This window comes from Vigna unguiculata, chromosome 9 (genome assembly GCF_037176805.1).
Source record: "Vigna unguiculata cultivar grain cowpea cultivar isolate G323 ecotype 2 chromosome 9, ASM3717680v1, whole genome shotgun sequence".
NCBI classification, from domain to species: domain Eukaryota; kingdom Viridiplantae; phylum Streptophyta; class Magnoliopsida; order Fabales; family Fabaceae; genus Vigna; species Vigna unguiculata.
In genome coordinates, this window is record NC_140800.1 from 35,122,520 (window position 1) to 35,137,992 (window position 15,473).

General features: G+C 30.6%; 2 protein-coding genes across 2 annotated transcripts; one reads left to right on the forward strand and one right to left on the reverse strand.

Moving 5' to 3' along the window:
- Nucleotides 1-5,038: 5,038 nt before the first annotated feature.
- On the forward strand, nucleotides 5,039-8,302 carry LOC114196263 (protein trichome berefringence-like 7). The gene is made up of 3 exons (XM_028086851.2): nucleotides 5,039-6,388; nucleotides 7,572-7,730; nucleotides 7,830-8,302. Exons 1-3 carry the CDS (start codon nucleotides 5,415-5,417, stop codon nucleotides 8,119-8,121), a joined length of 1,425 nt encoding a protein of 474 aa, XP_027942652.1. The 5' UTR covers nucleotides 5,039-5,414; the 3' UTR covers nucleotides 8,122-8,302.
- Nucleotides 8,303-8,633: 331 nt separating this feature from the next.
- ADH1 (alcohol dehydrogenase 1) lies at nucleotides 8,634-11,592 on the reverse strand. The gene is made up of 10 exons (XM_028049295.2): nucleotides 11,324-11,592; nucleotides 10,701-10,837; nucleotides 10,486-10,532; nucleotides 9,983-10,308; nucleotides 9,814-9,896; nucleotides 9,645-9,720; nucleotides 9,480-9,541; nucleotides 9,298-9,393; nucleotides 9,050-9,211; nucleotides 8,634-8,960 (listed from the first exon to the last, which is right to left on the reverse strand). The coding sequence occupies exons 1-10, from the start codon at nucleotides 11,355-11,357 to the stop codon at nucleotides 8,844-8,846; spliced, it is 1,140 nt and encodes a 379-aa protein (XP_027905096.1). The 5' UTR covers nucleotides 11,358-11,592; the 3' UTR covers nucleotides 8,634-8,843.
- Between the last annotated feature and the right edge of the window lie 3,881 nt (nucleotides 11,593-15,473).

Sequence of the window (15,473 nt, forward strand, 5' to 3'; positions counted from 1 at the left end):
CACCTATGGTCAAGGAAAAACCCCTAGGCTAGGACCTCCTGCTCCTCTCACCACATACCCCATTCCTCTCTACTTGAGAATTTGAATGGTTATTAGAGCGTCAGGATAACTGCCAAGACAATCCCTACCTCAATGCATACACTACCACAATCATTGCTAATCCTCCTTAGGTTAGCATCAACCAATCTCAACTCAGTATCATATAGACAGTCTCATATCATATACTCATCATTCATAATAATTAAAAAGCTTCCATAACTACAAAAATATCATTCAAATCACTCAAGAATGCAAGTTTCAATTTCGTACTTACTCGCCCAGCTAGTATCACTCGCCCAGCCACTGGCTGATGCTCGCCCAGCTAGTAGCACTAGCCCAGCCACTGGTACAGGTATGGAATTTCCCCCTGGAAATTCGCCCAGCTAGTACCACTCGCCCAGCCACTGGCCTATGCTCGCCCAGCTAGTAGAACTCGCCCAGCCACTGGTCCAGGATTGGAATTTCCTAACTTGAAAATTCGCCCAGCGAGTATTACTCACCTAGCGAGTCTGCGAATTTTCGTAATTATACAGATCAACTTATTGGCCCAGTGAGGATGCTTGCCCAGCGAGTAAGCAAATCTACACAATTCTACAGAAGTTGATTTAAGCAAAATTATACTTATTCAACCTATCCATACAACCTCAAAACCTTTATAGAGACCATTTGAGTATCACACATTAATTCTATCAACATAATCACACAAATTGCATCCAATTGCACCTATAGCATACAGTTATTCTCAAACATCAGATAAAACCTAAGTATTTATCATTTTCAAACATCACAACCCAGTCCACATATCAAACACATTAGTCAATTATAGAATAATCATGTAATAACATTTCTAATAGATTTGTGAGACATGATAAATATTAGCTTCCCTTACCTGAGATACTATACAGATAGTTCACAGAGAGTCCAAATACACTTCACAACCCGACAGAGTCCCCAATTCTCCCTAAGAACAACAAGAACATGATCAGAGTGCATTAATAGAACCACTGATCAGTGGAAAAAACATAAGGAGAACTCAGAAGGTACATGCAGTCTAGAATGATCCGCATGCAATGAGATTTAGACAAAAACAGAGAAAAGAGCAGAAAATCAACTTACTCTGTTTGAGAAATTGATCGGACAGAAACGTAGGGCGTGTCGCAGGGATTCCCCTAGCGGTCTCTGATCGTTGAACAGATGATTACAGGAGTCAGAAACTTAGAGAGAAAGCATAGAGAATTTTAAAAACAGTCCTTAGAGAGATAAAGTGTTTATAACTAATGAAACTCGTTTATTAGATTTTTATTTATATTTAAGATTTTTAACAATAAAATAATCGAGTTCCATTATTTTTAAACACTTACTCATTCTAAACTACTATTTTCTAGGTTCTCACATACTTTCAGGTCTCAATTCAACGACGATTAAAAAAAATAGACTTTTTAAATTTAACTCGACTAACTTAATTAGCAAGATAAACAAATTTAAGACTTAATTAGCAAGTTGAAGGGATTTAAACTGAATTGGAGTAGAATATCCTATTAGTAACCATATTATTCTATTTATCATTTTATTATAACTTTTCAAATATAACTATTTACTGTGTAGGTTAATAGTTTAACTTTTATTAGTAATGTTTAAAAAATTTATATATTTAATTAATTTATTTATTTAATTATATAATAATACTTTATAAAATAAACGAAAACTTTTGTTGTATTGTTATTAATATATAACTTATATCGCATTAAATATATAAAATAAATTAAAATATATATATTTTAAGTGAATTAATTTATCTAATCCGTTAAATTAATTTTTTAATTTTTAAAATATAAATTGGATTAAGTGACTTTTAACCCTGAATTGTAGCATGTGAACAAAAATAAAATATTTATTTGAATTTGATTTTTACAAGATTAAGACCTACTAGAACAATCAGAACTGATCCGGTCAAACTCTGGGGTTCCTGGCAGAGTGTTCTCAGTATGATAATTTCATCAGGCTGATTTATAATGGTTATCGTCAATGATTTTCTAAATTATAAGTATTATATGAAGAGCACAAAAACCGGTGTTACATTGAAACCATATACTAATATTATACTACTGTTACTTTCGTTCCACACATCAAGTTTTTCGAACTGTCCAGTTCATGTCCAGTCTCAGTTAGACTGATTTTATATGGATTCAAATTAAATCAGACTTTCTGGAATATTTGAACTGCGACAGTAGAACTGGCAATGCTATTATATATATACATATATATATATATATATATATATATATATATATATATATATATATATATATATATATATATATATATATGTATATATATAATAATAAGATCAAACAATCATCATTAAACTCAAACAAGAGTTGTTGATTAAGACACATACATTTATTTTCTTATTGCGTAGAACAAAATATGACAATACTGTATTGATGAAAATGTGAATTACTCCTTTTATTATAGATTTAATTATACATGACACTGAAATTAACATATTATTGATTTTATTATAATATAATTTGTCACTTAATCAAGAGATCAAAGGTTCAAATCCGATTAAGTTACATTATCGCATTAATGTTGAAGAAATTATATATTAAAATTTATGAAATAAAACGCAAAGGAGGTTAATTACTTTAATTGTTAATAGAGTTAAAAAAAATTATATTTATATACTAAGAATATAATTTATTTTCTTATTGTAAATGAAATATTCATCTTTATTATCTATATCAATATATAAAGATATTCTCTCTTGTATTCACATTTCAAAATACTAATTTTACCATTTAAAATATAATTATTTATTAAATTTTTAAAAATTGACCCTTACTTTTACAAACTTTTTTATAACATAGTCTATGTATATTCTTCTCTTTTTTTCTATTTATTAATAATTATTCTCTCATCTTTTCTGATATATTTAACTTTATTTTTAATAAATATAATTTTATTTTATATATTAACTTAATAATATTATATTATCATCACCTACTAATATAATATTACGTATATTTAAAAAATGCATACACACAGGCGCAACAACGTCTGTATATACGCTAATATCTAATAAAAAATATTTAAATTTAAGTGAATATATATATATGTGTGTGTGTGTTGAAATAAGTAAAAGATATATTAAAGGATAAAATATCTTTATGGTTCCCAAAATTTATAAAAAATAGTATTAAAGGAATAAAATTCAAATATGAGACAATGGCCAAAGAATAAGAAAAAAAAAAAGCCTAGCTAAATTATCTTTTAAAACTTATATAGATTTATAGTTCAATTATGGGTTAAATATATTCTTTTTCTAAATTATTATAAAAAATAGTTAAATTAAATTACAAAATATTTCGTCTCTATTCTTTATAAAAATCGTAAAAATCATGTAATATAATATTTAAAAAAATATTTTACATGAAATTATATAAAATACGTTTTTTTTATAATAATTTAGAGACGAAAATATTTAATCATTTAATTATTAAGTATTATATTTTTATTGAGTCTTTATCAAAAATTTGTTTTATCAAGTGATTAATTTTTTTTTTCACCTAACTGCTTTATTATTGATTTGATTTTGTTGTTAACGTTATTTTTGTTTTTCTCTTTTTAACACGTTGATTAATTTGATTTTTATTTATTCAATCTTTTCTGACTCACCAGTCAATTCACTCTTAAAAATGAAAAAACAAAATGAGTTCACCAATAAATTAAAAAGAGAAACTGAAAAGAAAAAAAAAATTGTTAAATGAATTAAGGACCAGAAAGCAGAAATAATCCACTAACAAACGAAAAGATGGAGTAAAAGTTAAAACATAAACATTTAATAAAACAAATATTTTGATAAAATCATAACTAAAAATATTTAAATTTATAAATCACTTTAAGATCTGGCCCTAAATTTGTTTAAACTTAGTTAAATTAAAAATATTTAAACTTATCTGACCCTAAATTCATTCATTAAAAAATGGTTCTCCTATAAGATCTGACTTAGAAGTTATGTTTGTGTTTGGGCGCACCAACCTGGTGCGACGTCGCTTTCTCATTAACCCTTGACCACACATGCTATCACACCACTTTTGTTGGCTGAAACGTTGGAATATGTCTTGTGTGAGGTTGTGCTCGTCGATTTCATTATTGGTTGACACATCACGTGGAAGCTATAAAACTTCGACAACACATTGTTGGCTTTGGGGGTTCAGATATAACATCGTATAGTTGGAACTACTGCTTTCAAACCTAATATTACTGTCACTTAACGATTCTATTTACCAAAACAGAAGAATACAACCACTTGAATTACCCATTTATGGTACCACATAATTAGTTTATAAGAGACTTCCCTACGTTTAAGATTTCTATATAAATTAAGAATTGTCGTGAAGAGATGAAACAACACACGACCAAACCTATTTTGTTAATTAGCTGTTTCTGTTGTTGCGTGTGTATTATTCATTGCTATCTCAGTCAAACCGAATCATCTCACTAAAGACGCGAAAATTGTCAACAAGTGTCCAATGTTCACAGAAAGGAATTGAGTTTGACACAAGCCAGCTTATTATTGTTGTTCAAACTTACATGTTATGATCCAAGGGATATAAAAGTAAAATAAGAAAAAATAGAACTCTCTTAGGGAGTTTTCGTTAGTTAACTTCGTTATTTTATTTCCAGAATTGGGTCAAACTTTCTCATCCACTAAACTCTTACCATAAATATTTATTTATTTATTTATTTACCTCGATGAGTTAGAGGACGAAAAATAACATAAGAAAAGTTAGGAGGTTGTTTCAGTAACTTGGTTCGTTTCCTGATATGCACCGACAGATTTTATTATGCATTTACCGATGATTCCATGTTTATTTCAAGTTCTTCCTTTTAACGTAGCCAAACCAACCAAGCTATTCCATCCGGAATATGTTCGTAATGACCAAACTGCCCCTAACTCCACCAACTATATTTCCACTTTTATTTTCCATGCTGCAAATACAACCTCCACCAACTTCTTCAACCCCAACCTCCACCTTGTGCATTAAAACCCCCACCCCTCTCACCTCCACAAACTCTATCTTACATTTCAGTTTTCTCTCTCATCACTCTGCAATCCTATGTCTCCAAACTTGTTATTTTCTTGTCTTGGATTTATGTTATAATACTTATGAATGTTCTGTTTTTGTGTTAAGTAAAATGGTTTCCCTAAATTTAGACACTGAAAGTAGCTTTGTTTTCGTCTTTTGATAAACCAAAGTAGCGTCCTTTTTTTCACGTTTCCTTCTTAGTGAACTGCCTAGAAGTTGGAACGTGAGTGATTAACTTTACAGCCCGCGAGTTTTTTTTTTTTTTTCCTGGGTACTTTTACAATGGATATATGGAATAGTTGGTGGGTTTTGCAAATTATGCAGTTGCTGGGTTTTTTTAGTTTTTGGGTTTCATTTGCAAAGTTTAGGACTTTATTGTCAAGAGCTTTTGGTTATGGTCACAAAGCTATGAAGGGTGATTGCAGTGCTTGGATCTTTGTTTCCTCCAATGGGTTGGTCAAAGTTGGTTCTTTCCTATTCTTCCTCTTGGTCATTTCCTGGGCTTATTTATTTGCATTTCCCACTTCTCCCACAGTGATTAAGAGTTATGAGACTTCCAACGGTTCTTACTCACCTGTTCAGAGTCATGATATTCCCAACAGTTCTCACTCATCTATCCAGAGTCATGATATTCCCAACAGCTCTCACTCTTTTGCTCAGAGTTATGATGAGATTTTGAAATCCAATGTTTCAATGGACACATGCAATGTGTTTGAAGGAAGTTGGGTAAGGGATGATAGCAACCCTTTGTATGATGCTTCTCACTGCCCCTTTGCAGAAAGGGGTTTTAATTGCCTTGCTAATGGGAGAAAAGATAGAGGTTACACAAAATGGAGGTGGAAGCCTAAGAACTGTGAGATTCCAAAGTTTGATGCCCGTCGAATACTAGAACAACTTCGTGGGAAAAGGGTGGTTTTTGTTGGTGATTCGTTGAGTAGGACGCAATGGGAGTCCATGATATGTATGCTAATGACAGGAGTTGAGAATAAGAAGAGCGTCTACGAAATCAAAGGAAACAAGATCACAAAACAGATAAGGTTTTTAGGTGTAAGGTTTAGTACTTTTGATGTTAGAATTGATTTTTATCGATCGGTGTTCCTGGTGAAGCCTGGTTCTGTGCCTAGACATGCTCCTCAAAGGGTGAAGACTACGCTCAGATTGGATAAGATTGATGATATTAGCAACGAGTGGATTGATTCTGACTTTCTTATATTCAATTCAGGTCACTGGTGGACACGGACTAAGCTTTTTGACATGTGAGTGACTTCATTCTCCAAAGAGTGATATTATTTGCATTTTTGTTTAGATAGTACAAATACATTTTAATATCTCGTTTTCTATTTCTTTTTATAATTTACTCCTCATCGGCATGCTTTATGATATATATTTTTTACTTTATTTTGATCTTTGTATCCATAGAATGCATGTTTTACTGGAAATTTACAAATCTTACCTTCACAAGAATTACAAACGATAGGGAAATGGATCAGCTATGGTTTTATTTTTAACTGCACCTACTGCTGTCATAATCCAAGAGCTGAAAATCTGTCAACATATTTATTTTAATATCTTAACATAAAACCAATAAATAAATAAAGAGTGATGATACACAAACACCCCATTTTCTACTATACACCTATCTAGCACAATAAAATAGCATTTTTATTTAAAATATAAAATAATTTGGGATGAATAAAGTAGAAAAGTAAAGATATTAGTATTTTTTATTTTTAGGTGTTAGAAAGGTACAAGAAAAATTGACAGGTGTGTGTATATGTAAAATTTTCCATGAATAAATAAGGGTGGGGATCCTCTGCAGTTTTTAGTCCAGAACATAGATGTGCCGGAATTTCACTGTTGGGTGTTCAAAAGATATTCAACTAGCAATAGCTTTTCTTCAAATGGTAACCTCATCCCTATGGTAATTTTGGACACTTGCTGCAGTGAAATTTTACCTTTCTGAATGTTTTTCATGACTCGTGAGTATTACTGGAAAGATCTTAAAATTGATCACATTTTGTCTGTCTCTAGAGTACTTCTGGTCATGTTTGAAAATTTTTAATTAATAGTATTACTTGTACAAGCCAGTTTATCTAAAGAAAAGCAAAATCTCAGGTTTTGTAAGATACCAAATAATGATGTTGGCAAGGTTGCGGTGATTTTGGTGTTCATTGTTCTTCCGAAGAGATGTATATATGCCATCAAAAACTGACAAATGAAATCATGTCTTATCACCAACTCTCTTATGAGACTTCAAAACTATAATTAGGCTTATCTGTATTGGTATGATGATCTCCGATGAACAATTGGTCATTGATCAGGTGTATTTGTAAAACTGGTTTTGACTTAAACTATAGAACTTGTTGCCAATCAGAATATTGTTTTTTTATGAAGACCATCTGTTATGAACCATTTGGTGCTAACATGATCTTCAGACAGGGGGTGGTATTTTCAGGTTGGTAACTCGCTGAAGCTTGGAATGTCAATTAATTCTGCTTTCAAAACAGCACTGCTCTCGTGGGCATCTTGGGTGGAGAATGCAGTTAATACAAACAGGACAAGAGTTTTCTTCCGCACCTTTGAATCATCTCATTGGAGGTGGGTTCGGCACCATAAAACTTCATTTCTTCATTTACCATTCTTTAAGCTTCTGGCAACACTGTTAATCATTAAGATGGTTTTTGGTTTTTGTGGCAGTGGACAGAACCATAATTCTTGCAAAGTGAGTCAAAAGCCATGGAAGAGAACTAATGGGAAGGAGAGAAGTCCAATCTCAGATATGATCAACAAAGTTGTGAAAAATATGAGTACTGGTGTGACAGTTTTGCATGTTACACCAATGACTGCATATAGAAGTGATGGACACGTGGGGACTTGGAGTGACAAGCCATCTGTGCCCGATTGCAGCCATTGGTGCTTACCTGGTGTTCCTGATATGTGGAACGAAATTCTCCTCTCATATTTGTTGCCAAAAGAAGAAGCAAATTAACATGAGAGGGATCTAACATCTAAAGCCATATATAGCTTAGTACTCAATTCAACTCAACACCAACCTTCTTTCCCTTTGAAGTCAGAGGGACCAAACTTGTAGGTAAATAAATACCATTCCACTGTTAAAACTACTGATATTACTGTTATTAGTGGAATAATAGCATCTGTCTTTTCTATAACACCATCTATGTGTAAAAGAAATTAGGATGTGTAAATTCACGGTTATAACAAGTTTTAAATAAAAGTGTAAAAGAAATTGTGAACATTAATGTGGATAACTTGTTATGAATTATTATCAACAAATTAATGCAAGGTTTATCCAAATTGATATGGAAAACTTAATATTATTATTGATTAATTTTATATAATTATTAATTAATATCATGAAAATAAAATACACGTGTGTAGTTCCTTAGTATATAATTATTAAAATATCATGAAAAGAATGTTTCCACAAATATATTTCTTTCCTCAAGAAAGAAATCTCAATAAAATTACCACAAGAACAACTCATCCAAAAACGGCATTTTATTTATCATGAAATAGACAATTGCAGCAGCAAAGCCTCCTATCGTTCTCTACATTCAAACACAGACAAATTCTCACAGATTCAATAATCCAAAGGGATTAATTATACATAATCTTTATTTTCTTCTTTTGATAACAAGAAAGAGAACAAAGTCCCTCTGCAGGAACTATGTCATCATTGATTTTATAGTTCTACTCTCCCATACGGATAATGCATCTGATGGACTCCCCTTTCAGCATGTAATCAAAAGCTTTGTTAATTTCTGAGAATGGAACGGTGTGAGTGATGAATTTCTCCAGTTCCAATTCCTGCACATAAAGACACATCGATTTGAATGACCTTGCACACCACACGAATCAATATATATACATGTTTTTGTGTGTGTATATAAACTTACCCCATTCATGTACTTCTCCACAACTGAAGGAAGATCAGTGCGAGGTTTGTAGTTACCATAGAAGGTACCCTTAAGAGTCCTCTCGTTCAAAAAATTCACTGGATGAGTTTTGAATGCATCATCTTTGTTTGGCACTCCAACAAGTACAGCAACACCCCAACCCTGAAGAAATAATCAAGGATCAGCCTTAGAAGCTTCACATAAATTTCTTAGCACTAAATAGAGTAAGCAAGGTATGATTTACGTACATCGTGAACACATTCGAATGCTGACACCATGGCCTGAATGCTGCCAGTACATTCAACAGCACGATCCACACCCCCATTTGTCATTTCAGCAATTACCTGGAAGCCAACATTCACATCTCAATCAACCTCAACAAAATAAAAAACAATTTGAAAAAAAAAAATAACAGCTTTAAGATACTAACCTGTTGTACGGGTTTGTCATGGTCTTTTGGGTTCACAAATTCATTGACCCCAAACTTCTTAGCTGCAAAGAAGAACAAAAATGAGAGAAGCCATCCATAGTGAATATCCATTTAATATATGTTTAGCTGAATTCCTTCATTTATTGGAGGAAGAAACCACTCTACCTTCTTCAAATCGGCTTGAAACTAAATCAACCCCAATGATTCTTGATGCACCGGAAATCCTTGCCCCTTCAGCAGCCTGTGATTTGATCAAAGAACAGGAATTGATATTGTACTTTCATCATTTGCATAAAAACTACAATGCTCAGACACAAAGGCAAGATTAACATACAGCAAGGCCAACAGCTCCAAGTCCAAAAATGGCAACAGAAGAACCAGGTTTTGGTTTTGCAACATTGACAGTAGCCCCAAGACCTACAAGAACAGATGAGAAAAACTGTTTATTTGATGTTCTCTAACATTATTGTTACAGACTATGTCAAGGCCAGGATTTTCCAAACCTGTGCATATTCCACAACTGAGAACACAAATTTTGTCAAGTGGGGCAGCAGGGTTGACTTTGGCAACACATCCGGCATGAACCACAGTGTATTCACTGAACGTAGAGGTACCAACAAAATGGTAAATAGGTTGTCCCTTTATAGAAAATCTTGTTTGACCATCATGGATCATGACACCGCGATCAGTGTTGATCCTCAGCAGATCACACATGTTGCTCTCCTCTGACTTACAATGTGCACATTCCCCACACTCCCCTGTAAACACAGGAAGAGCATGGTCCCCGGGTTTCAGATGAGTCACACCCTCACCTACGCTCTCCACAATCCTGAATAACAGCATCAAGTAAGCATCATTGGTAAACTTCATTAATGTACATAATCGAAAAACAGAATGTTTGATCCAATTAGTGTGTGGAAACCAAATAGACTTCACAACAATGAATCAATAGCCCAAAGATTGATAATTTGAGATTTTGTGCGGAATATTCAGAAGAGAAACATACCCTCCAGCCTCATGACCAAATATGCGAGGAAACAATGGTGTCTGGCCCTGAATCGAGAATATAAGAAAGGAAATCAAGTTAAATTTGTGAAACCCAATTGAATGTCTTGGTACCTATCAATTACTTGATCTATTTCCTAACCTTTTCTTAGATCGGATTAAGTATATTTGGTGGATCATAATGGTAAGTGGAGATGAGGTAAAAAGGTGTCTTACCTTGGCTTCCCAGAAGTAAACATCAGTGTGGCAAAGAGAGGTGTAGAGGATCTTCAAACGGACTTCACCAGCCTCTGGTGGTGCCACCTCTACTTCCTCCATCACCAGTGGCTTCCCTGCCTCCCATGCTACCGCGGCTGCCACATTCATGCATTTCAATCAACCCATTTACTTGGTACATTCAATTCAAACAAAAGACAGTTCTTTTATAGCCGCAAACAAAATTTGAAAACCAAATGTGCACTTGTTGATTGCTAAATAAACACAACCTGTCCTTTAAACAAACTTGTATAATACCATTTACCACTTTGAAATGGTGGGCAAACAAGATTTCAAGATCCAACAAAACTGACTCCATAATTCAAAGCTGAGAAAGGACCCAACTTGTAGTACCCACAAAAAGGTGTAAAGAATAACGGGTTTTTCGTATAATTCGATGTGCCCATCACATGAATGCACCGCCAAGATGTTAACAAATATGAAAAACAAAAACTTTCTTAAAAAAAACAAAAACTTTCTTAAAAAAAAAAAAAACGCCGAGAAGAATCTAAGCTATGCATAACACCAAAACTGAAACACAGAAAAGAAGAAGATGAAAGTGAGAAGAAGGGTGGATGAGTTACCTTTGCATTTGATGACCTGACCAGCTGTGCTCATAATGACTAATGATAGTTGGTGAGAAGAAAAGATGAAAGAACAAAGCAGAATTGATGAATTTGTGTTGACTGTGACCTTGAAGAAGAGAGTGCAGAATATGTTTATATAGCCTGAGAGAGTGATATTGAAGGTAGATAAATTGACAATACCACTCTGGTTATGCTGTTGTTTAGTATTCAAACGGCGCCTTTGATTATTATTCGGACACAGTTCCACGTATCAGTCACCCCACAACACAACAAAACAGCTCCTGGTTTTAGTTTTAATTTTCATAAGTTGTTTCTGACTTGTGACACCAAGTGGCATGGTCACTATTATTCTACTACTCTCTCTAAACCCAATTTCTTAATTAGGGGAAATAGGAAATGCAATTAAATACATATTTTCCTTCTAAAGCCATAACTTGTATCCATTTCTTTCTAAAAGCTGTTTCCTACAGTGTTTTTTTCTTTTTTAGGTGGACATGATTAAATTTAATTATAGTTTAAGTTTTAAAATTTGATAAACAAAATAAATGTCGGGTTGTATCTTGAACGACTCCACATATAATATTTTTGTTTTGTGAGAAGTCAAATTTATGAATATGAAATTTAGTTTCTCAATTTGTCAATTTGATGATTAATTATTATTTTGAGAGATTAACTTAACTTAGAAGAATCTGGTTAATCTAAATCAATGTACACATAAAATTCATGAATATGATTATACAATGACTATTACATAGAGTAAATGGTACATTTATTTAAACATTGGATAATTAATATCAAATGTTTATAGTATTTAAGATAAAATTAATTGTTCGATCTCTGTAATTGAATAAACTTACCTTCCATGTTTTTGTATCTAAAAGCTATGTCCCTTAGTCCTTTAATTATTGTACATTATGTTTTAATATATTTTAACTCTCACTGATTTGTACAGTATAGATATTAAAAGTTATTGCAGGTGATATGTATAGAAATTAGAAGAAGATATATAATATTTGTGAGATTAAAATAGATGTTAATTTTGTTGCAAATTCAAATATCGAAGTTATATATTAAATCTATAACTATATATTTGTTGTCCTATTTTGAATTTTAATTTTATTCTCTTAATCATACTTTTATATTTAAATAATAATTCATAATAAAAGATTCTTTTTTTATTTTATTATTTTAGTAATTATTTTTTCAAATTTAAGTAATTACTTACAATAAAATAATGATTTATAATGTTATTTATAATATTTTTATATTAATAGTTAAATTCATTTTATATTTAATTAAAATATTTTATTTTTTAAATTTTATTCTCTTAATAAATTATTTAAAATTTAAATAATTTGTAAATATTTAAAAATGCATACAGGAACGTGTGTATTGTAGTGGCTGTATTTACGCTGATAAAAGAAATTAAAATATTCAAGAATATATTGTTGTCAGATTAAGATTTTAGATTAAAAATAAAATTGAAATATTAAAAGAAAAGAAAAGAAAAAAAAAAAAAAGAGTGGTTAGATTGTTTATTGGTATAAATACACATTTGGTATCCAAACTTTTTCGAAAAGTTCAATGTGGTACCCGAACTTTAGGAATGTTCAATTTGGTACCCCAATTTTCTAAAGAGGTTCAATTTGGTCCTCTCCGTTAAGTTGGAGTTAACACCGTGTCCGTACAGGACACGTGTCAAGCCATAAAATTTTTATTTCTTTTTAATTTTTTTTATAAAATTTAAAAAAACTGCCACGTGTCAGTTTATCATCGTACAACGTGGCAACTTACAAGCATGACACGTGGCAGTGTAATAGTTGTTTTCAATTTAGTACCCCAATTTAAATTTTTGGTTCAATTTAGTACCCAATTTTTTAAAATCATTCAATTTCGTCATCTTCCATTTGAGACCAAATTAGTAAATTAGCTTAATTACAACCTATATATACATGTTACAATAACTTTTTATAATATATATACATCAAATCATTTCACCTAATTACTTAAATTATTTTATTTTTTTCATTTTAACCTTTGTAATTTTTTATACATGAAATTTTTTACACTTGTAAAAAATAAAATAATTTGAATATTTAGGTGTAGTGATTTGATGTATAAATTCAAAATAATTATTTTAACATGTTTATATAAATTATAATTAAGCTTATTTAGTAATTTGGTCTCAAATAGGAAAGGACGAAATTGGATATTTTAAAAAATTAGGGTACTAAATTGAACCAAAAATTTAAATTGGGTACTAAATTGAAAACAACTATTACACTGCCACGTGTCATGCTTGTAAGCTGCCATGTGGTACGATGATAAACTGACACGTGACAGTTTTTTAAATTTTTTGAAAAAAAAAATTAATTTTTTTGAAAAAAAAAATTAAAAAAAAAAAAGAAATTTCATAGCTTGACACGTGTCCTGTACGGACATGGTGTTAACTCCAACTTAACGAAGATGACCAAATTGAACCTCTTTAGAAAATTGAGGTACCAAATTGAACATTCCTAAAGTTTGGATACCACATTGAACTTTCCGAAAAAGTTTGAATACCAAATGTGTATTTATACCTTGTTTATTTAAGCCATGACGTAGAAAGTGTGTTCTAGAAAACGACGTGTATTTGGCATAGGCAGGTTTCCTTGTTTCTTTCCTTTCTCATTCACCGTCAATTTTTCAAATTTTTCACGGAAAAGCTTTTAAAATTAATTTCATGTTTAAAAATTTAAATTCCCTCTTATGCTTATACATAATATTTAAAACTTGATTATTTCGTTATTATTTATATGGGAAATCCCTCAATAGATATCTTCTGCAGTAGGCGTAAACTTTTTTGTCTATTATTCTTTTTCTATCAATTAGCAGCTTCTGAAATAAAGTGTCGAAAACATTATTTTTTAATTTAAATGGAAATAAATTTCTACTTTATATTTTTAAACTTAAAATTTTAATGATATCAAAAATTTATCTCGTAATATATATATATATATATATATATATATATATATATATATATATATATATAATCTTAACTTTAAAAAATCATTACTCTACAATAATAACTATAAAAGATATATTTTTATGATCTAATACAAATTTCAATCACAATAGAAAACTAAAATTAGAGATTTTAAACTTATTTTCTTAAAAATAATTTTATATTTTTTTATCATAGTTGAGTATTGGTGCAGAAGAAAGTTTTGTTTTCTATCCTACAATATTTTTTAGATATTATCACTACTTTTTTATGAACTTTTATTGAATATTTATCATTTTTTGTTAATTTTATTTTGACATATTCGTTTTTAATCACATTCATCATCATTTTTCTAAATTTTATTGATTAATAAGAAATTAGATAAAAAAGTAAATCCTTCACTAAATAATTAATTAATACACACTGCAATTCCTTTTTATTGATAAATATACTCAAGTGTTCATTTGTAATCCAATATATAAGTATAAAAAAAAGTTGAGAATTAAAAAAAATAAACAGATGGATTATTATAAAAGAAAATGGTCCTGTGGTTAGATTAAGATTAATAAGTGGGCAGAATATTGAATATGACGGAATTAAATTTAAAATAGGTTACCATATATGTTTAAACCCAGTTGCTAAAAAATAAAATAAAAGGTACACTTTACTTTATTTGTTGCCTAATCACAAGTTCATAGTTTAAACTCCAAAATAAAGTTTGATTCTTCGTCCTTCACATGGGAGGTTTTTTTCTTTTTTTCGTCTTTGGTGGCAGGAAAATAAAGTTTATAAGATGGATTAATCAAATCTGAAGTTTACATGACTCTTAAGGATTCGGATTTCATCTAAAATATTTTAAATTATTTATTTTACTTATAATAAATAGTATGTCAATAAGTTGAATATTTTCTATTAAAAAGAAAAAGTCATCTCAATTGACTTAAAATTTACACTAAAGTTTTTTCTAATTGAATTAAGTTTACATAATTTAAGTTAATAGAGATACATAAGTTAAAAGGAGTGAAAGCATACATAGGACTTACGTGACACCAACATTAGTAATGTGAGACTCTAGAAAATGGCGTTTTAAAAGTGATAGTAGTTTAAAAATAGTAAGACTCGATTATTTTAATAATAAAAGATTTTAGTATAAATAGAATT

What these genes read in the sequence shown, in the direction of transcription:
- LOC114196263 (XM_028086851.2), top strand. Translation starts at nt 5,415, where the DNA reads ATGGATATATGGAATAGTTGGTGGGTTTTGCAAATTATGCAGTTGCTG. An exon ending in CGGACTAAGCTTTTTGACAT is followed by an intron (nt 6,389 to 7,571) that starts GTGAGTGACTTC and finishes ATCTTCAGACAG; the next exon opens with GGGGTGGTATTTTCAGGTTG. An exon ending in TTTGAATCATCTCATTGGAG is followed by an intron (nt 7,731 to 7,829) that starts GTGGGTTCGGCA and finishes TTTTTGTGGCAG; the next exon opens with TGGACAGAACCATAATTCTT.
- ADH1 (XM_028049295.2), bottom strand. Translation starts at nt 11,357, where the DNA reads ATGAGCACAGCTGGTCAGGTCATCAAATGCAAAG. An exon ending in TCAGGTCATCAAATGCAAAG is followed by an intron (nt 10,838 to 11,323) that starts GTAACTCATCCA and finishes TGAATGTGGCAG; the next exon opens with CCGCGGTAGCATGGGAGGCA. An exon ending in TGGAGAAGTACATGAATGGG is followed by an intron (nt 8,961 to 9,049) that starts GTAAGTTTATAT and finishes CTTTATGTGCAG; the next exon opens with GAATTGGAACTGGAGAAATT.